The sequence below is a fragment of the Nicotiana sylvestris genome, chromosome 6, assembly GCF_000393655.2.
Source record: "Nicotiana sylvestris chromosome 6, ASM39365v2, whole genome shotgun sequence".
In the NCBI taxonomy this organism is placed as follows: Eukaryota; Viridiplantae; Streptophyta; class Magnoliopsida; order Solanales; family Solanaceae; genus Nicotiana; species Nicotiana sylvestris.
In genome coordinates this window covers 17,421,122-17,443,136 of record NC_091062.1, presented here as the reverse complement: position 1 = coordinate 17,443,136, position 22,015 = coordinate 17,421,122, and the positions used below count along the sequence as shown (strand labels likewise).

At 32.7% G+C, this 22,015-nt stretch overlaps 2 protein-coding genes across 2 annotated transcripts; both read left to right on the top strand.

Annotated features, from left to right (window-relative positions):
- Positions 1-3,702: 3,702 nt before the first annotated feature.
- LOC104225828 (uncharacterized) lies at positions 3,703-6,717 on the top strand. The gene is made up of 6 exons (XM_070148100.1): positions 3,703-4,094; positions 4,516-4,804; positions 4,967-5,066; positions 5,154-5,359; positions 5,462-5,758; positions 6,415-6,717. Exons 1-6 carry the CDS (start codon positions 3,703-3,705, stop codon positions 6,715-6,717), a joined length of 1,587 nt encoding a protein of 528 aa, XP_070004201.1.
- Positions 6,718-18,732: 12,015 nt separating this feature from the next.
- On the top strand, positions 18,733-19,858 carry LOC104238396 (uncharacterized). Its single transcript, XM_009792736.1, has 2 exons — positions 18,733-18,939; positions 19,466-19,858. The coding sequence occupies exons 1-2, from the start codon at positions 18,733-18,735 to the stop codon at positions 19,856-19,858; spliced, it is 600 nt and encodes a 199-aa protein (XP_009791038.1).
- Positions 19,859-22,015: the final 2,157 nt, after the last annotated feature.

Genomic DNA, 22,015 nt, shown 5'->3' with positions numbered 1-22,015 from the left:
GGGATTCAAAATGCCTAAAACAAATAATTCAAAGTCCCGGAAAATGTTTTCAATCAAATTGCAAAGATCGTTGTATGGTCTAAAGCAATCATGACGAATATGGTATAATCGTCTTAGTGAGTATTTATTAAAGGAAGGCTATATAAATGATGCCATTTGCCCATGTATTTTTTATAAAGAAAGCAACATCAGAATTTGTTGTACTTGCCGTATATGTTGATGACATAAACCTTATTGGAACTCCTATAGAACTCCAAAAGACAATTGATTATTTAAAGAAGGAATTCGAGATGAAAGATCTCGGAAAGACAAAATTATGTCTTGGTTTGCAAATTGAACATTTGGCAAACAGAATTTTCATTCGTTAATCTGCCTTCATAGAAAAGGTATTGAAACGGTTTTACATGGATGGATCACATCCATTAAGTACTCTGATGGTTGTTCGATCACTTGATGTGAATAAGGATCCATTCCGACCTCAAGAAGAGAATGAAGAGCTACTTGGTCCTGAAGTACTATATCTTAGTGCAATTGGTGCACTAATGTATCTTGCTAATACTACAAGGCATGACATAACTTTTTCAGTTAATGTCTTAGCAAGATATAACTCTACTGCTACAAGGAGACATTGGAATGGAATCAAACACATATTGTGGTATCTAAAAGGAACTACCGATATGAGCTTATTTTATGGAAATAATTGCAGTCCTAATCTTGTTGGTTATGCCGATGCTGGGTATTTATCCGATCCACACAAGGCTCGATCTCAAATAGGCTATGTGTTTACATGTGGAGGCACTGCCATATCTTGGCGATCGAGTAAACAATCAATTGTAACTACTTCATCTAATCATGCTGAGATAATTGCTATTCATGAAGCAAGTCGAGAGTGTGTGTGGTTGAGGTCTATAATACATCTTATTCAAGACAAATGTGGTTTGAAATGTGACAAACTACCCACGATTTTGTATAAAGACAATGCAACATGCATAGCTCAATTGAAGGGAGGATTCATAAAAGGAGATAGGACAAAACACATTTCACCAAAGTTATTTTTCACACATTATCTTCAAAAGAATGGTGATATCAATGTGCAACAGATTCGTTCAAGTGATCATATGGCTGATTTGTTCACAAAATCTCTACCGATGTCAACCTTCAAGAAGCTAGTACACAAGATTGAGATGCGAAGGCTCAAGGATGTGAAATGATGCTCTCATCAAGGGAAGTTTAATGCGCGTTGCACTCTTTTTCCCTTACAAGGTTTTGTCCCACTGGGTTTTCCTTGCAAGATTTTTAGTGAGACAACCAAAAGGCGTATTATTAGATATGTGTACTCTTTTTCCTTTTCTAGAATTTTTTCCCATTGGGTTTTATGTTAGTTAAGGTTTTAACGAGGCATATTATCTGTTGAATAGACATTCAGGGGGAGTGTTATAAATAGAATTTTATTTATGGTGAATGTCTATATTTAGAGAGATTCTAGGATTTATTACTTGGTGGTTAAGTCACTCTCTCCCTATAAAGAGAGGGTTCTATTCCATTGTAATTTACCCCAAAATTCAATAAGAATTTCCTCTCTCTCTTTCTCTGCAATATTGTTCTTCTACTTTTATTGTTTTATTTCAAAAATAAATTTTCACTTGTAATAACAAGTTATTTAGGACAATTCTGCACAGATACTCAAATAACACAAACTTCTGTTAAAAAATAACTGTCGTTTAAAATTTTGACACACACGCTAAGAAAACTATTTAATAATATTCGTACAAGAGTTATTTAACTAAGTTATGTTTATATATTCTCAAATTTCTCTCTCTATATCTTCATATTTTGTAGATCATTTACTGGATCATCATTGATTAAAAAAAAATTAGCGCGTTCTTGGTTGTTCAAAGCAACACCTATTTTTACCAAATTAATTTAGCTAGTGGCACTTATGTTTCGACCGGACGGGATAAATTTTTTAAAGCTATTTAAATATGTGCGAAAATATAAGTAAGATGGACACCTGTTTTTCTTTTTCACGCCAAGTTGTACTCTATTTTTGTCTAACCACAGTTATTTACACAAAAAAGGACTCTACATCATTTTAATACAATTTTAATTTATTATGATGGACAAGAAAGATCAATTTTAATTTATAAAATTGTTAGCAATGTGCTTTAAAATTCTAGCAGCAAAACTATTTTTAAAAAAATTATTTTTAACGGGATCAAAATATAAATGGTGGAATTAAATAATCCTATTTGGCAAATCTTCCTCTTAGAACATGATTGGTGGGCCTGATTAATATGTTTGGGCTGTTGGGCTTCAAAATCTGTATTCTCAAGAAAGAAAGTAGAAATGACACCAGGTAGCCACTTTAAAGTTTAAAGGGATGAATGTTATTTAAGAATTGGCCAGTGTGTTCTCAATTTTAATTTTTCAGCTTAAACTTTTGAGATAAAAATTTTCTGAATTATCCTAAAGTTAAAATTTTTAATTTAAAATTTCAGGACAAAATAAATACTGGCTAATCTGCAAATAACATCACTGAGAATGACCATCTGTGCACTTGCCCCTCAAGGAAAGGCTCAATTTGGTTAAAATAGCACAGACTAGCCAGTTTTCGGACGGGTCATTCAAAATAGGCAGCATTTGGCAAGTCATTCAAAAATAGCCACTATTTTGCTGCAACAGAGACCAGTCAAGTATAATATACTGGAGTTCGGTGCACCTATGTATGAACTTCCAGCATATTATGCTAGACCGGTATATTATACTAGAACTCCAGTATATTATACTAGAGTATCTTTTCGGATTTTGAACAGTATTTTCGTTCAGATTTATCTTTACATAAAAAGTGGCTAAATTTCGATTACTTTTGAAATTATGGCTATTTTTGAACGACCACTTGTAAATTAGGCTATGTTTGAATTTCTCCCCTCAATTTGTTGTCTATTGTTAGTTCCCTTTTTTTTGGTGTGTGTGTGTGTAAATACTAAAGAGCTATTTTCATAAAGCACCATCTTTTAGGTCTAATTAGCCATTTATAGATACCTTTTGCTATATTACGTGTTATAGATACCTTTTATGTTTTTATACAATGTATTTGATGTATTTAAGCTATTGTATTCATTAATACAATAGAAAAAATAGGCGTTAAAAAGGAAATTCCAGCTAAAGTTGATATGAATTTAACTGTATTCACGCGGCCTTATCGTGAATACAGTAACGTATCTGCGTAAAATCTGGAAGGTTAAACTAGTTAAAAAGGGAAAAGAAATCAAATCACATGATATTCTCCTAATTTAACTCAACGAACAAAAATTATTACCCATTAATCTGTATTATGCCATACACGATTCAAAAAAAAGTAGCGAAAACAAGAGCAGCATCTGTTCGAAGTTCTTCCATTCACTTCTTCCTTTTCTATGTTTGCAGATATCAATTCAACCACGGAAAATTAGATTGATACAAATTATATACAAAATACGGTATAGTTCCTTTATATATATGACAAGTTTAACAGTGTTGTTGCGTCATTCTGGCAAATGAAACGATGAGGGCAATTACGTTGATTTTTCAATTAAGGGAATACTGATAAAGAAGTATGCGTCCTTTAATGATTTGGTTGCTTCAATTTCTAATCAACTGGGCATAGATTTGAGCTCAAAGTCCATTAAAATTCAATACAAAGTAGAAGGAAATTGCACGCCAATGGAAATACACAATGATATGGGTTACAGAGTGTATGTAGAGTTGAAAAAAGAGAACAAAGAATTTGGGATGTATCCTTTGTGCGTAACAACTATTGAAAAAGAACTTGTATCCGGAGGTAGTTTAAATCAAGGCAATATTGTGCAAATCGACGAAGCAATTCAAAGGTACGATTCCGATACAGATGATACACTAGCTCTAGATTTTGTCAATCCAGGAGAAGCAATTGGGGTGTTCGAACTGGACAAGGATTTGATAATTTCAAAAACTAATCAAAGGGAGGTTATGGCTGGACAAGTGTATAAGGATAAGGATACATTAAAAGAGGTGATGGAGAATTATATTATATCTCAAAGGTTTCAATTCCGGGTTGATAGGTCTAATGCTGTCAGGTTTGCATGTATTTTTTTGTATTTTCTATTATGGGTTCGAGCTGTAAGTTTAACGTTGTTGTATTTATGCGTATTTGTGGATTTCCTCTTGATTATCACTGATGTCGTTAACATATGTTTGTTTATGGTCCTTAAATACATGTATTCATACGTATTTTACTGGTATAATTACATTACAGTGTCTCTAATTATTTTTTTATTTTGTCTACTGTGGTTTTAAGTGTATGCATATACCCACAATTGTATTCAGTTGTATTCATTGTATTTAAATGCATATAACTATAATTGAATTTAGTAGTATAAAAATTTATATATATAGATGTCAAAATGTATCTATGTCAGATTGTATTCGTGTGTATATGAGTGCATTTTTTTGTAAACATTTATGCTAATCATATGTACAATGACTAATTCTTTGTAGCTATGCATTATTATGTATTTCAAAAGATTGTGAATGGAGGTTTAAGGCTTCAAGCATTAACAAATCAGAACTATTCAAAGTGAGAGAGTTCATTGATAACTATACATGTCCGCTGAAGGACAAGGTGTATGAGCAGCAGCAGGCAAGTAGCAGCCTTATTGGTGGTATGATTAGGCATAAGCTTACTAATCATAAGAGGAAATACACCCCAAAGGATATTATTGATGATGTGAAATCAAATTTAGGTGTAAATGTTAGCTACATGTTGGCGTGGAGGGCTAAAGAAAAGGCAATGAATTTTTGAGAGGTGAACCGGCTGATTCATACAAAAAAATTACCATGACACTTATATACAATGGATATGACATATCCAGGTTCCTACATTAGGATGGTAAAATCGCCCAAAAATGAATTCATGTACGTGTATATATCTTTGTATGCCTTTATAAAGGGGTTTGATCATTGTAGACCCATTGTTGTTGTGGATGGGAGTTACTTAAAATCTTACTACACCGGGACATTCGTTTCGGCAAGCACGTTGGATGGTGCAGGTGAGTACCTGAATTATAATACAATCTGTTAATATTTTAAAGATTGAAATACATGTTTTAAAAATATGTATTCAATTGTCTTTACAGGTCATATATTGCCACTAGCATATGGTGTTATTGATTCAGAGAACAATGCTTCTTGGACGTGGTTCTTTGAGCAATTCAAGATAGCATACGGTGACAGGAAAAACATGTGCATTGTTTCAGATAGAAATGAGAGTATCATTAAATCTGTATCGAGAGTGTATCCAGATGTACCACATTTTGCTTGTATATGGCATCTATGGAACAACGTATATAAGAAATTCAAAAAGAGCCATGCCAAGTTGAGCGAGATATACTTCTCGATGGCAAAAACATACACATAAGCTGAATTTGACAGTCTGATGGAGAAGGTAGATATTAGGGTGAAAGAATACTTAGAGTTAGGTAGATACAAAAAGTGGGCTAGGTTGTATGCCCCTGTTAACAGGGGATGGACAATAACGTCAAATATTGCTGAGTCAATCTATGCCACACTAGTGTCAGCAAGGGAATTACCAATATACGACTTCCTCGAAGAAGTTAGGAAGATGTTTGGATGTTGGAATTGTAGTAACCGAAAAGAAGCTACACAGACATACACAACGCTTGGAAAAAAAAAATACCAGGAGATGCTGACTTTGAATAAGGCAATGTCTACACGCATGACTGTAAGTTTTATTTTAATGTCATTGTATTATATAGCTTAATTGCTTTCTGAAATAACTGACATGAATACATCTGAATACAAACATTTTTTATAACACAACTGCCATGAATACATATGAATACAACTAAATTCAAACACATACAAGACATATTTTATCGAAGATCTGAGTTGAATACAACTGAATACAACTAAAAACATGTTGCAAAAACTATTCGAATACATAAGAATACAACAAACAAATCTGTATTATACATAATTTTAATATGTATTGTCATGCCGTAGCTTTCTAATGTTTTTGTTACACTTCAGTTGCCTAAAGTACAACCGATTTTTGATGTATGTAATAGTATTCATAAGATAAGACGTAATTGTAGTTTATAGTCTGCCGGTCTAAATATATGATGTATTCTTATGTATGCAAATATTTCAGTTGTATGTAACTAAGTAATTCAGCATTATACATATGGTAATTCAGTTATACGTGCTCAAAACTTATATTTCTATTTTTAAATGTAGGTGGTACCATCAACTAAATACTTACATACAGTTAACGATGGAGGGAGGCATTACATAGTCTGCCTGTTAGAGAGAAAATGTGTTTGTGGGAGGTTCTAAGTTGATGAATTACCATGCCCATATGCTTGGGCTGTATTGAAGAGCAAGTTTCTAATGCCAGAAGAATATTGCTCTAACTATTACAAACCAAATACTGTTGTAATGACATACGATATGCCTGTGTACCCGCTACCGGACAGAAATGACTGGAACATACCAGCACATGTTGCAGAGGAGGTTGTACTACCAACCAAATTGAAAAGACCTCCTGGAAGGCCAAAGAAGAAGCGCGATAAACTTTTAAGTGAGTTCTGCAGCCGAAAAATCAACATTCATGTAGCATATGTGGGCAGGGAGGACATAACAAGCGAACGTGTAGAAATGCTCCACGTAGCATTTAGTTAACACTCTGACATATATTGGTGCTTCAACGATTTGTTAATAATTATGATGACATTGTCAAGTAATAAATTCTCATTGTCAAGTAATAATTTCTAAAATGCCTTTCGTGAATAGATTCTGGATGCATTTAGTTGCAGTAATGTGTTTGATACATTAGAATACAACCTTGTCCACATATACTTTGACAATTTATTATAGATAGTGCCCGCGTTATATATATAACTAGTCAAAATACATCTGAATACAACTACATAGTCAGCTATATTATAAAAAATAGGTTGAATATATATATAACATTATTAGATTATGTATACAGTTAGATGCAGTATTAATTTGAATACAGTCGAATACAACCTTGTCCACATATACTTAGACATACAATAATAGACAATGTCTGAGTTTAATATAGATAGCTAGTCAGAATACATCTATATACTCAGCTATAATATAACAATTTCAATAAATACGTATAACCTATTCAATACATCTGAATTTGTATTCTTTAATATGTATTAACTAAATTTGAAAGATACATATTAAAGAATACAACTGAATATAGCTGAATAATACAGCTAAATACAGTTGAATACAGAAAAATACATCTGAATTCTTTAATATAACCTACCATCAGTATACATAAAGTTTCTGACTTTGATATTAACCTGTTTAATACGTATAACCTGTTCAATATGTATAACCTTTGATATTACTGATTATTAATACACACTTATATCCTATAAGATACATATGGATATAAACTGAAGAATATGCATTAATACTTATGAAGAAAATAATGAAACATCGATTGAAAAGTTGCAATTGTCTTACACGAACACTGTTGATAAAGTGATGGTTTTTTCTAACTGGATACCATCTTCACCAAAAAATTACTCAAAAAATAGTATTCACCAAAAATAACATTCTAAAACTACAATAACCTAAAGCTACTCTAACACTATCTGCAACTTTGAATCTGACTCCATGATTTGCCTAGCAATCTTTGAGGGTGCTTCATTCTCGCTTATGGCATCGGCGTCTATCTTCCGCATAGCATAGTCCCATAGGAGAGAACCATATCTTTAACGGAGTAGATTGGAATCAATGTTATTTGTGGAATCTCACCAAGAGTGCTCAGAAACTCTACGTATGCCGCAACATGCACCCCACAATCCCTAAAAAATATTGATTGAAACAATTAAAAATAATTCATACAATTAGATTTATATATAACATATAAGAATGATGATTGAATACTTACATGCTCTCAGCTTTCTGTTGAGGCAGATCTGATATAAAAAAAACTTCAAAGGGATCAGTGTGTGACTTGTCAGTGTATGCTGAGTAAGTAGATCAATCTATGCCTTTACTATCTCTGTAAAAGCCACTGATTGATAGATACAGAGGTACAAGCTTAGCTAACTTATCTATCTCAGAAGCTACATAGGCATCATGACCTGCAGATCTGTACGAGTCATACTCTTTGATACGTCTCTCCTTGAATGAGACAACAGCCAATACCCAGTGTGGTTTATCCTTCAAGTTGACTGGTATCAAGACATTGTCAACAGTATGCCAAGGTACATTAACTAGCAATCTGTAGCCCCTTATGTACTCACATACAACATCCTCTTCTTTGGCTACATTAGTATTACTATCTGTATCAGCATACCTGTCGAAGATTTCAGCTATTCTTGTCTTGAATATACAAACAACAGTTGTATACTTGAAGTTGCTTATTTGATTGTACTTTCCCTTCTTTCTCAGATAGTAGAATATGACATCAATATGCTATACACAAATTTAATTACATAGTGTGAGTCCAATTAATCAAACTAAGAAAAAAAATATGACAAGTGAAAACTCAGTTAAATACATCACACGGATTAAAGAATAATACATCTGAATAGAGTAAAATACATCTGAATACGCCGTATTACAGCAAATATTCAAGAATAAATACCAATTGATGTTAAAATACAGAGTGTATGAATACAGTTAAAATTCAGCAGATATTACAACAGGCATTACAACAGAAACTGTTAAAATACAGCAGATAATACTGTTCAAGATACTACAACAGATATTAAAGATATTACAACTGCTCATTGATGTTAAAATACATCTGAATACATTCAAATACATGTTATTATTCAAAGCAAATGAGTCAGTTAAATACATATTACTGTAATACATATGTTAGTTATAACATATAATAAATTTGAAAATACATCAGAATATATTAAAATACAGCAGTTCTTCAGGAGTAATGATGCCATTACATTCATCATACAGATTCAGTTTAAAACATGATACATTTTCAGCTAATAAAAATTGTTCAATACACTTGAATACAATTAAATACAACAGATTTAATTGTAACATCATTGTGAACTATACAACTAGACAAACCAATACTAAATAAATAAATTATAGTGGAGTAGGAAGGGGTAAAACTTACATTGTCATCCCATAGCTTCCCGTAAAACGATAGAAGGTAAAACCAATTTTTTGAATTAACTTGATCAACTCAAAATCCAATGGTATATGAAGCGTTGACTTGCTCTTCTTGTAATGGTCTTCCAAATTACTTCTACAAGTATGATATAAAAAAATATTATATAGATTTTTTAAAATATAAAAACTTAATACACATACCAGGAAAAAACTCACCTGTGATCATGTCTAGCGAGAAGACCATCACGAACCCATTTGTCATATTCCTGAATGATTAATGTAGGATGTGACCCCGTTATTGATTCATCCTCAAAGGGGTGTCTTTTTTCAAAAATGGGGGTCAACTTTACTAAGGTACCTGTTGTTCATTGAATTCGTGAATAAAGACTTTTAATTTTAAAAACCACGAGGAAATAGATCATTAGTTTATAAAAACACTAACCTGCGGAGTCCAAGTTAGACTCATAAGGCGAAGAATACTATCTGCTTGGTCGCCGATTCCTATGAGATGGTACTGGGGTTGATTCAACTTTTTTTGCACTGTTGTGTATCACAATTCTAATTTCTGGAATTTGACTGGGAAGAAACTTGTCGTCCAGCTCAAATTGAGATACATAGAATTCTGTAGATACACCCTCTTGATGTGTAGGTGGTATGTTGCACGTCACCTCTGATGTAGTATTCCCCTCAACTCTTGACTCCACACATTAAGCATTAAGCACTGTTTTCTGTTAGTCGTATGCATCATTGTTAGTGTAGTAACTTAGTTTATGAATACAGTTAAATACGTATAAATACAGTAAGGAAACTAATTTTGGTAATGGAAATCTTAGTGAAATACATCACACATATTCAATAATAACAAATCTAAATATATTAAAATATGGCTGAATACATTTAAATATAACAGTTAATTCCAACTACATATTAAGGTTAACATACATCTGAATACATTTAAATATATGTTGTTGGTCGAATACATTTAACATTTTAGTGAGGCAGTTAAATGCTTGTCGAATACATACAACTTTTAAAATATAATTATTTAAGAATAATAGCAAACATGAGATATAAACATATGCTAAAGATGTTAAAAATGTTAAACCTCAACATTACCCCTGACAGTTGTGTCAATACCATCATCACGTCTCCCTATGGGTTCCTTTTTCTGGTGTAAACTTTCATTTTGCTGATTGTGTTGAAGATGGTCAGAAAGCATCTTAAATTTATCATTGATCAATGTTCTCAGAGACTTGAACTCGCTCACAACCTTAACAAGACAGAAATAATTAGAAGTTTGCGCCAAAAATATATGAATGTTAAGCACTAAACTATAATGTTTAATATGTGGAAAGAAATCACATATTCTTTGAATGAATTTAGGTCTTTCCTCAAAGAAGATACTTTGTCATTTTTGGAATCTGCCAGCTGATTGTGATACAAAACATTCTGTCCAAATTCGGATACACAAACAGGAGGAATCTTGGATTGATACTCTGTATTTGAGGGATGACTTTCGTGTTCCTTGCGCTTTTTATGGGGCGGTGATGAAGATGGACCAATACTTGCAACATGTTTCTTCTTACATTAAAGATCAAGTGTAGGAGAAAAGTCATCCGAATCCTCTCCCGACTTGTCTGAATGAGCAGGAGTTGGACTGTTCTCAACATCAACGCCTACGAGACGAATATGAATAACCGCAAGCTCTATATTGGTTGGATGGATGTCCTTGTAAACAATCTGAAAATTGAAATACAATCAAAGTCTTACTACAAACATACACATGCAGATCTGGAATCAAACTGTAATTTGTATTGAAATTAAGGCAACACTAATGATTGGGAAATTATATGCAATTGTGTGAAGAACTAATAATGGAAGCTACAACAACTGTATACTGCTGTATGCATCTGAATGCAAATGTATGCAGTATCTGTATGCAAATGTATGCAACATCTGTATGCATTTGTATGCAACATCTGTATGCATTTGTATGCAAGTGTATACTGTTGTATGCATCTGAATGCAAATGTATGCAGTATCATGTATGCAAATGTATGCAACATCTGTATGCATTTGTATGCAAGTGTATACTGTTGTATGCATCTGAATGCAAATGTATGCAGTATCCTGTATGCAACATCTGTATGCATTTGTATGCAACATCTGTATGCAACTGTATACTTATGTATGCAGAATTAATGATTAATAAAATTTAAACTAGCCACGATACAAATTGTATATTACCATGTTTGCCTTGTCATTGAACATGCCGTTCATCAGATAAGCAAAGTTTGGCTGACTTCCGGTGGTTCTCCAATTGAGTATTCTAGGGACCACGTTATCAACTCGGAGTGCAATTTTGGGATCAACATCTGAACAACACTCATAAAACCACACTTGCATAGCTAGGGGCATCCTAGCTATCCTGTAATACTTCTTCTTAGCATCCATCTTCTTGCTAATCGATTTTGTCAGCGTTTCAAATGCTTTTAAACCCCAATGATATTTAGAATAGCGCCCACTCTCTACCAAGTCAAAATGTAGCCTTGGTATGGTTGTGTTGTTCTTCTCGGATGAAAAAATGAAGGTGTGTATGAAATACAACAAAGCTATCTTCAATGCATCACCATCATTGTCGGGACCCCAGTTCTTGTCAGCAAAGCATTTCATCAAATGTTTCTTCTTGACAAGATTGGCACCTCCAAAGTAAGTCTCAATAAGCCGGTTAGGAACCTTTTCACTAAGCTCAAAATCATCATCATTACCAACACATTTGAGGCCAGTCACAAACGCAAACTCCCTTAATGTGAAATGTAATGAAGTACCATTGGCGTGTATTGCAAATACATTGTTAGGAGTTCCTTCTAAGTGGAGAGCCATGAAGCATATGAAGATTTGATGTTGGACTTCACAACGCTTAATTTGAAGGAAATTTCCAAAGCAAGTATTACCTAGTTGTTTGTATGCTCTGGAGTAAGGTTCTCTTTTAGCTCGAAGACTATGTTAGTGTTAGTATATACACTGATATGTGGTACACATATTGGCTGTTTTTCATAAAAAGCTTAATTCCCTGCATTTAACAAGAATAAATACATATAAATACAACTGAATACAACACATATTTCCTAGTAAATCTGACACAAATACATATAAATACAACTAAAAATACTTAGAAGTATAAATATAACTGAATACAACGCATATTTCATAGTAAATCTGACATGAACACAACTAAATACACTGACAAGGTTAAATACATATAAAAATAACTGCATACAACACACATGACATAAATATAATCAACATGACTACATATGAATACAACTAAATACAGACTGGAAAATTAACCATTTTAAAACAACAAATAAATACATTGAAATTAGAATAAAAAACAGTGATAGAAACCTTGAAAATCCATAAAAATACAACTATAAAAATACATCTGAATACATATGCATATATGTATCATTATTTTCTAAAAGTACAAAAATACGTTGAATAGCTTTTTGAACAGAAACATTGAACAATGTTATACGTATAAATACAACTGAATACATGAATAATACAGATGAATACATCAGAAAATTACCTTTTCTTTGACTTTATCTGAGCCTTACTTGATTCAACCTCCTTCCCCTTGACAGATGAAGCTTCAGAGATATGGATTTTCCTCTTTTCCGGAGTGGCAAATCTTGTTTCCTTCATTGATTTCTCGACTTGGGTTTCTTTGAAATTTAGCTTTTGTTATCTTCTCCAATGCCATATTTTTGGCTAAACCTGCATCCAATTCCCCTTGAGTATTTGCAAGGAGAAAGAGGGCCCATCGAAATTGAGAATTTTAGTGGGTATACCTCTAGTAATCAACTTGCGGGGTGTATTCTCAGACATTGTGAGAATACGACTTGGGTACTGTTGATTAGATACAATTTGGTGAGCAGAGATGTTGAGAATAAGCAAAAATGGCGAAAATAAAAAAAATACTTACCACACTAATTATAGAAACAAATCAGTACAATGTAGATGAAATTAGGATTTACCCGAGATTGGGGAAGAAGGAAGCAGCGTTGTGTGTGAGGAGGATTTTGATTGTTAGCGCGATTACAGAGAATTTGGAATGAAAAATAAATTGTATCAATTTAGAGAGAGAGAGGATGAACTTGTATTGAGAAGTTGTATGAAAAAAGATATCTATGAGAGAGAAAATCTGAGAATGGAGAAAGGAAAATAAAACATAGCGTGTATAATGGCTTAAGTGTAGGAGATACCAAAATTAGAAACTTTGCTATAAACCATATAACATATCTATAGGAGGTAATTTATTTAAATGGTATTTATTTTAAATAATAGGGGGTTAACCTATTCTATAGAAAGTAAAAATTCTAATAATAAATAGCGCCTGCTGAACATTTTTTTTTTGCCCTATCTTTGGAAAATAACCACCGTCCCGGAGTTTCAAAATCCACAAATGGAACTTCAGGATAGCGGCTATATTTCAATTACAGAGGCTTAAAAGTGGCTATAAAATATTAAATTAATAAAAAAATTCAGTTGCAAATATTTGCAATTCAATACAGGGATCTTCACGGAAAAATTAGATTGTATTAGATAATTTTTATTTTATGTATATTTACTATACGTTGAATCTCTTTGACTTTATAATATTTTTAATTTTTTATATTTTAATACCTTTTAGTGAAAATCTTGGTTCCGCCATTAATTACGAATAGGAGTGGCAAACAGGTGGGTCGGGTCGGATATGATTCGGATCAAAAACGGATAATGAAAAACCGGATCAATTATCTGACCCGACCCATATTTAATACGGATAAAGAACGGGTTAACCGACGGATAATACGGGTTACCCATATTATCCATGACTTCTTGTATATGATTACTTTTGGGAGAATTCTTAGTCTCCCTAACTTGAAGAACCCCCAATTTGAGGCTTCACAAATGTAAAAGTTAGACCCATTGGTTATCCATTTTCTAAATGGATAATATGGTTCTTAATCATATTTGACCCATTTTTAAAAGAGAAATTTTCATAAAGCACTATCTTTTAGTAGTAATTAGCCATCTATAGATACCATTTGCTATATTACGGTTTATAGATACCTTTTCTGTGGTTATAAGATGTATTTGATGTATTTAAGATAATGTATTCATGAATATAGTAGCAAAAATAGGCGTGAATCAGGGAAGTCCAACTAATCTTCAGATGTATTCAACTGTATTTATGAGGTGTATTCCAAAATACAGTAACGTATTTTGCATAAATAATGGAACTTTCAACTGGTTTAAAACAGAAAGGAAATCAATTTACCTGATATTCTCCTAATATAACTCAACTAACACAAACTATTGCCCATGAAACTGTATTCTTCCCTTCACGAAATTTTTTCAATCGGAAAAAATAACCTAAAGCAGAGCAACATCTGGATTTTAAGTTCTCCCTTTTTTCTTTAGTTCCAGTGCATACCCAGTTCTCTTTTCAACAACGAAAAATTGCGATTGATACAATTGTATCCATATGGAAAGTTTAACAGTGTTGTTGCAGCATTCTGGCAAGTGGAACAGTTAGAGCAATTACGTTGATTCTTCAATTGAGGGAATACTGATAAAAGAGTATGCGTCGTATAATGATTTGGTTGCGTCAATATCTAATCAACTGGGCATAGATTTGAGCTCAAAGTCCATTAAGATTCAATACAAAGTAGAAGGAAATTGCACGCCAATGGAAATACACAATGATATGGTTATAGGGTGTATGTAGAGTTGAAAAAAGAGAACAGAGAATTCGAGATGTATCCTTTGTGCATAACAATGATTGAAAAAGAACTTGTATCCAGAGGTAGTTTAATTCAAGGTGACATTGTGCAAATAGACGAAGTAGTTCAAAGGTATGATTCCTACAGATGATACACTTGCTCTAGATTTTGTCAATTCAGGACAAGCAATTGGGGTGTTCGAACTAGATAAGGATTTGATAATTTCAAAAACTAATCAAAGGGAGGTTATGGCTGGACAAGAATATAAGGATAAGGCTACATTGAAAGAGGTGATGGAGCATTATGCTATATCTCAAAGGTTTCAACTCCGGGTTGATAGGTCTAATTCTGTCAAGTTTGAGTGTATTTTATTATTCTTTATTTTTGTTGTATATTGTATCATGGTTGGAGTTGTAAGTTATATGTTGATGTGTTTATGCATATTGTAAGACAATTGATCTGCATTGATGTTGTTAACTATTTTTTATGGTCTTCAAATACATGTATTCTTGTGTATTTTACTTGTATATACTTATTACAATGCTCTCATTGATTTCCTCTTTGCTTTACTAGTTGTATATAAATGTATGTATATGACTATAGATGTATTCAATTGTATTATTTGCACAAATAACTATAGGCGTATTTGTATTCATGTGTATATGAGTGAGTTTTTTGTAAGCATTTATGCTAATCATTTGTATAATGATATATTCTTTTCAGCTATGCATTATTATGTAAGTCAGAAGATTGTGAATGGAGGTTTAAGGCTTTGAGCATTAACAAATCAAAACTATTCAAAGTGAGAGAGTTTATTGATAAGCATACATGTCCGTTGAAGGACAAGGTGTATGAGCAGCGCCAGGCAAATAGCAGCCTTATATGTGGTATGATTAGGCCCAAGCATACTAATCACAAGAGGAAATGTACCCTAAAAGATATAATATACTGGAGTTCGGTGCACCTGTGTATGAACTTCCAGCATATTATGCTAGACCGGTATATTATACTAGAACTCCAGTATATTATACTAGAGTATCTTTTCGGATTTTGAACAGTATTTTCGTTCAGATTTATCTTTACATAAAAAGTGGCTAAATTTCGATTACTTTTGAAATTATGGCTATTTTTGAACGACCACTTGTAAATTAGGCTATGTTTGAATTTCTCCCCTCAATTTGTTGTCTATTGTTAGTTCCTTTTTTTTTGGTGTGTGTGTGTGTAAATACTAAAGAGCTATTTTCATAAAACACCATCTTTTAGGTCTAATTAGCCATTTATAGATACCTTTTGCTATATTACGTGTTATAGATACCTTTTATGTTTTTATACAATGTATTTGATGTATTTAAGCTATTGTATTCATTAATACAATAGAAAAAATAGGCGTTAAAAAGGAAATTCCAGCTAAAGTTGATATGAATTTAACTGTATTCACGCGGCCTTATCGTGAATACAGTAACGTATCTGCATAAAATCTGGAAGGTTAAACTAGTTAAAAAGGGAAAGGAAATCAAATCACATGATACTCTCCTAATTTAACTCAACGAACAAAAATTATTACCCATTAATCTGTATTATGCCATACACGATTCAAAAAAAAGTAGCGAAAACAAGAGCAGCATCTGTTCGAAGTTCTTCCATTCACTTCTTCCTTTTCTATGTTTGCAGATATCAATTCAACCACGGAAAATTAGATTGATACAAATTATATACAAAATACGGTATAGTTCCTTTATATATATGACAAGTTTAACAGTGTTGTTGCGTCATTCTGGCAAGTGAAACGATGAGGGCAATTACGTTGATTTTTCAATTAAGGGAATACTGATAAAGAAGTATGCGTCCTTTAATGATTTGGTTGCTTCAATTTCTAATCAACTGGGCATAGATTTGAGCTCAAAGTCCATTAAAATTCAATACAAAGTAGAAGGAAATTGCACGCCAATGGAAATACACAATGATATGGGTTACAGAGTGTATGTAGAGTTGAAAAAAGAGAACAGAGAATTTGGGATGTATCCTTTGTGCGTAACAACTATTGAAAAAGAACTTGTATCCGGAGGTAGTTTAAATCAAGGCAATATTGTGCAAATAGACGAAGCAATTCAAAGGTACGATTCCGATACAGATGATACACTAGCTCTAGATTTTGTCAATTCAGGAGAAGCAATTGGGGTGTTCGAACTGGACAAGGATTTGATAATTTCAAAAACTAATCAAAGGGAGGTTATGGCTGGACAAGTGTATAAGGATAAGGATACATTGAAAGAGGTGATGGAGAATTATATTATATCTCAAAGGTTTCAATTCCGGGTTGATAGGTCTAATGCTGTCAGGTTTGCATGTATTTTTTTGTATTTTCTATTATGGGTTCGAGCTGTAAGTTTAACGTTGTTGTATTTATGCGTATTTGTGGATTTCCTCTTGATTATCACTGATGTCGTTAACATATGTTTGTTTATGGTCCTTAAATACATGTATTCATACGTATTTTACTGGTATAATTACATTACAGTGTCTCTAATTATTTTTTTATTTTGTCTACTGTGGTTTTAAGTGTATGCATATACCCACAATTGTATTCAGTTGTATTCATTGTATTTAAATGCATATAACTATAATTGAATTTAGTAGTATAAAAATTTATATATATAGATGTCAAAATGTATCTATGTCAGATTGTATTCGTGTGTATATGAGTGCATTTTTTTGTAAACATTTATGCTAATCATATGTACAATGACTAATTCTTTGTAGCTATGCATTATTATGTATTTCAAAAGATTGTGAATGGAGGTTTAAGGCTTCAAGCATTAACAAATCAGAACTATTCAAAGTGAGAGAGTTCATTGATAACTATACATGTCCGCTGAAGGACAAGGTGTATGAGCAGCAGCAGGCAAGTAGCAGCCTTATAGGTGGTATGATTAGGCATAAGCTTACTAATCATAAGAGGAAATACACCCCAAAGGATATTATTGATGATGTGAAATCAGATTTAGGTGTAAATGTTAGCTACATGTTGGCGTGGCGGGCTAAAGAAAAGGTAATGAATTTTTTGAGAGGTGAACCGGCTGATTCATACACAAAATTACCAGGATACTTATATACAATGAATATCACATATCCAGGTTCGCACATTAGAATGGTAAAATCACCCAAAAATAAATTCATGTATGTGTATATATCTTTGTATGCCTTTATAAAAGGGTTTGATCATTGTAGACCCATTGTGGTTGTAGATGGAAGTCACCTAAAATCTTACTACACCGGGACATTCGTCTCGGCCAACACGTTGGATGACGCAAGTGAATACGTGAATTATAATAAATTTTGTAAATATTGTAAAGATTGAAATACATATTTTAAAAATATATATGCAATTGTCTTTACAGGTCATATATTGCCACTAGCATATGGTGTTATTGATTCAGAGAACGGTGCTGCTTAGACGTGGTTCTTTGAGCAATTCAAGATAGCATACGGTGACAGAGAAAACATGTGCATCGTCTCAGATAGAAATGAGAGTATCATTAAATCTGTATCGAGAGTGTATCCAGACGTACCACATTTTGCATGCCTATGGCATCTATGGAACAACGTATATAAGAAATTCAAAAGGAGACATGCAAAGTTGGGCGTGATATACTTCTCGATGGCAAAAGCATACACACAAGCTGAATTTGATAGTTTGATGGAGAAGGTAGATATTAGGGTGAAAGAATACTTGGAGTTAGCTAGATACGAAAAGTGGGCTAGGTTGTATGCACCTGTTAACAGGGGATGAACCATGACGTCAAATATTGCTGAGTCAATCAATGCCGCACTAGTGTTAGCAAGAGAATTGCCAATATACGACTTTCTCGAAGAAGTTAGGAAGATGTTTGGATGTTGGAATTGCAGTAACCGCAAAGAAGCTACACATACATACACAATGCTTGGAAAAAAATATCAGGAGTTGCTGACTTTGAATGAGGCAATGTCTACACGCATGACTGTAAGTTTTATTTTAATATCATTGTATCATATATTTAACTCTTTCTTTAAATAGCTTAATTTTTTCTGAAATAATTTATACCTTTTTTTAGATAAATGTATTCAGTTGTATTATCATGCAGTAGCCTTATAATGTTTTTGTTTCGTTTTAACTGCCTAAAGTTAAGAAGATGTTAAATGTATAACAGTGTATTCATAAGCTAAGACGTAATTATAGTTTATAGTCTGCCGGTCTACATATATGATGTATTCTTCTGTATTCAAACATTTCAGTTGTATTTAACTGAATAATTCTGCATTATACATAAAGAAATTCATTTATTTAACTGAATAATTCTGCATTATAGATATATGATGCATCATTTAACTGAATAATTCTGCATTATACATACAGAAATATGTTTGTATTCAATACATATTTGATTTAATTCATACTGCTGTATATTTAATACATCTATTCTATGGTATATAAATGAATTTTTTTGTTTATATGTGCTCAAAACTTATAGGTCTATGTTTAAATGTAGGTGGTACCATCGACTGAATACTTACATACGGTTACTGATAAAGGGAGGAATTACACCGTCTGCCTGTTAGAGAGAGAATGCGTTTGCGGGAGGTTCCAAGTTGATGAATTACCATGCCCACATGCTTGCACTGTATTGAAGAGTAAGTTTCTAATGCCAGAAGATTATTGCTCTAACTATTACAAACCAAATTCTGTTGTAATGACATACGATGTGCCTATGTACCCGCTACCAGACAGAAATGAATGGAATATACCAGCACATGTTGCAGAGGAAGTTGTATTGCCACCTAAATGGAAAAGACCTCCTGGAAGGCCAAAGAAGAAGCGCGATAAACCTTTCAGTGAATTGTTGCAGCCGAAAAATCAACATTCATGTAACATATGTGGGTAGGGAGGACATAATAAGCGAACAGGTAGAAATGCTCCACATAGGATTTAGTTAACACTCTGACATGTATTAGTGCTCCAACGATTTGTCATAGATTCTGATGAAATTGTGAAGTAATACATTTTGAACCTTTTCGTGAATAGATTTTGGATATAGTTAGTTGTAGTATTGTGTTGAATGCATTCGAATACAACCTTGTCAATAGATACTTAGACAATCTATCATAGACAGTACCTGACTTGTATATACATAACCAACCACAATACATCTGAATACAGCTATATACTCGGCTATAATATAATAATTTCAATAAAAACATATACAATCTGCTGAATATATAATTATAGACTTTGTATTATTCAGTCTCTGAATTGGATATACAATGCACTCGACTGGAGCTGATTACATACTAATATACAATGTTGAATACATACAAAAATATAAATTATCTTATACATTGTGTCTGCCTTGACTATACAAATCAAACCAAATAAATACAATTACTTATAGATTTGTATAAGTATGAATATAACCTGCTTAAGTAAAATAAATACATCAAGGTGAGTACATACGTATAAACCTGTAACATACAATTTCTGACTTTGATATACAAGCCAAGTGACTGAATCTTAATACATACTTATACGCCCTATTGAATACATATGAATATATCCTGTAAGATACATATAAATAGAAACTGTAGATTAAATATGAATACTTATGAACAAAACAATGAAACATAGATTGAAAAGTTGCAATGGCCATACATGAACACTGTTGATAAAGTGATTAAAACAAGAATTTTTCTAACTGAATACCACATTCATCAAAAAACTATTGAAAAAACAGTATTCACCTAAAACAACCTTCCAAAACTACATTCACCTAAAGCTACTCTAACACTATCTATAACTTTGAATTTGACTCCGTGATTTGCCTAGCAATATTTGAGGGTGCTTCATTCTTGCTTATGGCATCAAAATCTATCTTCCGCATAGCATAGTCCTAGAGGAGAGCACCATATCTTTGATGGAGTAGATTGGAATCAAATGTTATTTGTGGAACCTCACCAAGAGTGCTCAGAAACTCTACGTATGCCACAACATGCACCCCACAATACCTAAAAAATGTTAATTGAAACAATTAAAAATAATTCATATAATTAGTGTTTTAAAATAATTCAAGCATGATGATTGAATACATACATGCTCCCAGCTTTTTATTGAGGCAGATTTGATATGAAAACAACTTCAAAGGGATCTGTATGTGACTTGTCAGTGTATGCTGAGTAAGTAGACCAATCTATGCCTTGACTATCTCTGTAAAAGCCACTGATTGATAGATACAAAGGTACAAACTTAGCAAGCTTATCGATCTATCTCAGAAGCTACATAGACATCATGACCTGCAGATCTGTATGAGTCATACACTTTGATACATCTCTCCTTGAATGAGACAACAACCAATATCCAGTGTAGTTTATCCTTCAAGTTGACTGGTATCAAAACATTGTCAACAGTATGCCAAGGTACATTAGCTAGCAATCTATAGCCCCTTATGTACTCACATACCACATCCTCTTCTTTGGCTACATTTGCATTACTATCTGTATCAGCATACCTGTCAAAGATTTCTGCGATTCTTGTCTTGAATATACAATCAACAGTTCCCTTCTTTCTCGGATAGTAGAATATAACGTCAATATGCTATATACAAATTTAATTACATAGTGTTAGTACAATGAATGAAATTACGGAAAAGAAACTGAATATAATAAGTGAATATTGTCTTATCATGTGCTGAAAACAAATGGAATTTACATAATTCCATACATTAAAGGTTGAAAAATAATGGAATACAACTTGGCATCACCTATTAAGATACATAATGATTAATACATATATGTATTTGATGCATAATACAGTTCAATACTTGAGATATTCAGAAAGTAATCAAGAGACCTATTCAATACAAATCAGAAACTAATCTTGAACTATTTTAATACAAAATACATACTATACAAACAATTCAATCTGTTTCTGAAACTGAGATAGATTCAGTTAAATACATCTATTATTTAAAACTACTGAGTATTGTTAAAATACATCTGAATACAGTTAAATACATTTGTTATTCAAGACTAATGAGGCCATTAAATAC

Coding starts and splice junctions, on each gene's coding strand:
- LOC104225828 (XM_070148100.1), top strand. CDS start 3,703: ATGGAAATACACAATGATATGGGTTACAGAGTGTATGTAGAGTTGAAA. Junction 4,805..4,966: donor CGTGGAGGGCTAAAGAAAAG/GCAATGAATTTT, acceptor GCCTTTATAAAG/GGGTTTGATCATTGTAGACC. Junction 5,759..6,414: donor CAATGTCTACACGCATGACT/GTAAGTTTTATT, acceptor GCTGTATTGAAG/AGCAAGTTTCTAATGCCAGA.
- LOC104238396 (XM_009792736.1), top strand. CDS start 18,733: ATGACGTCAAATATTGCTGAGTCAATCAATGCCGCACTAGTGTTAGCA. Junction 18,940..19,465: donor CAATGTCTACACGCATGACT/GTAAGTTTTATT, acceptor GTTTAAATGTAG/GTGGTACCATCGACTGAATA.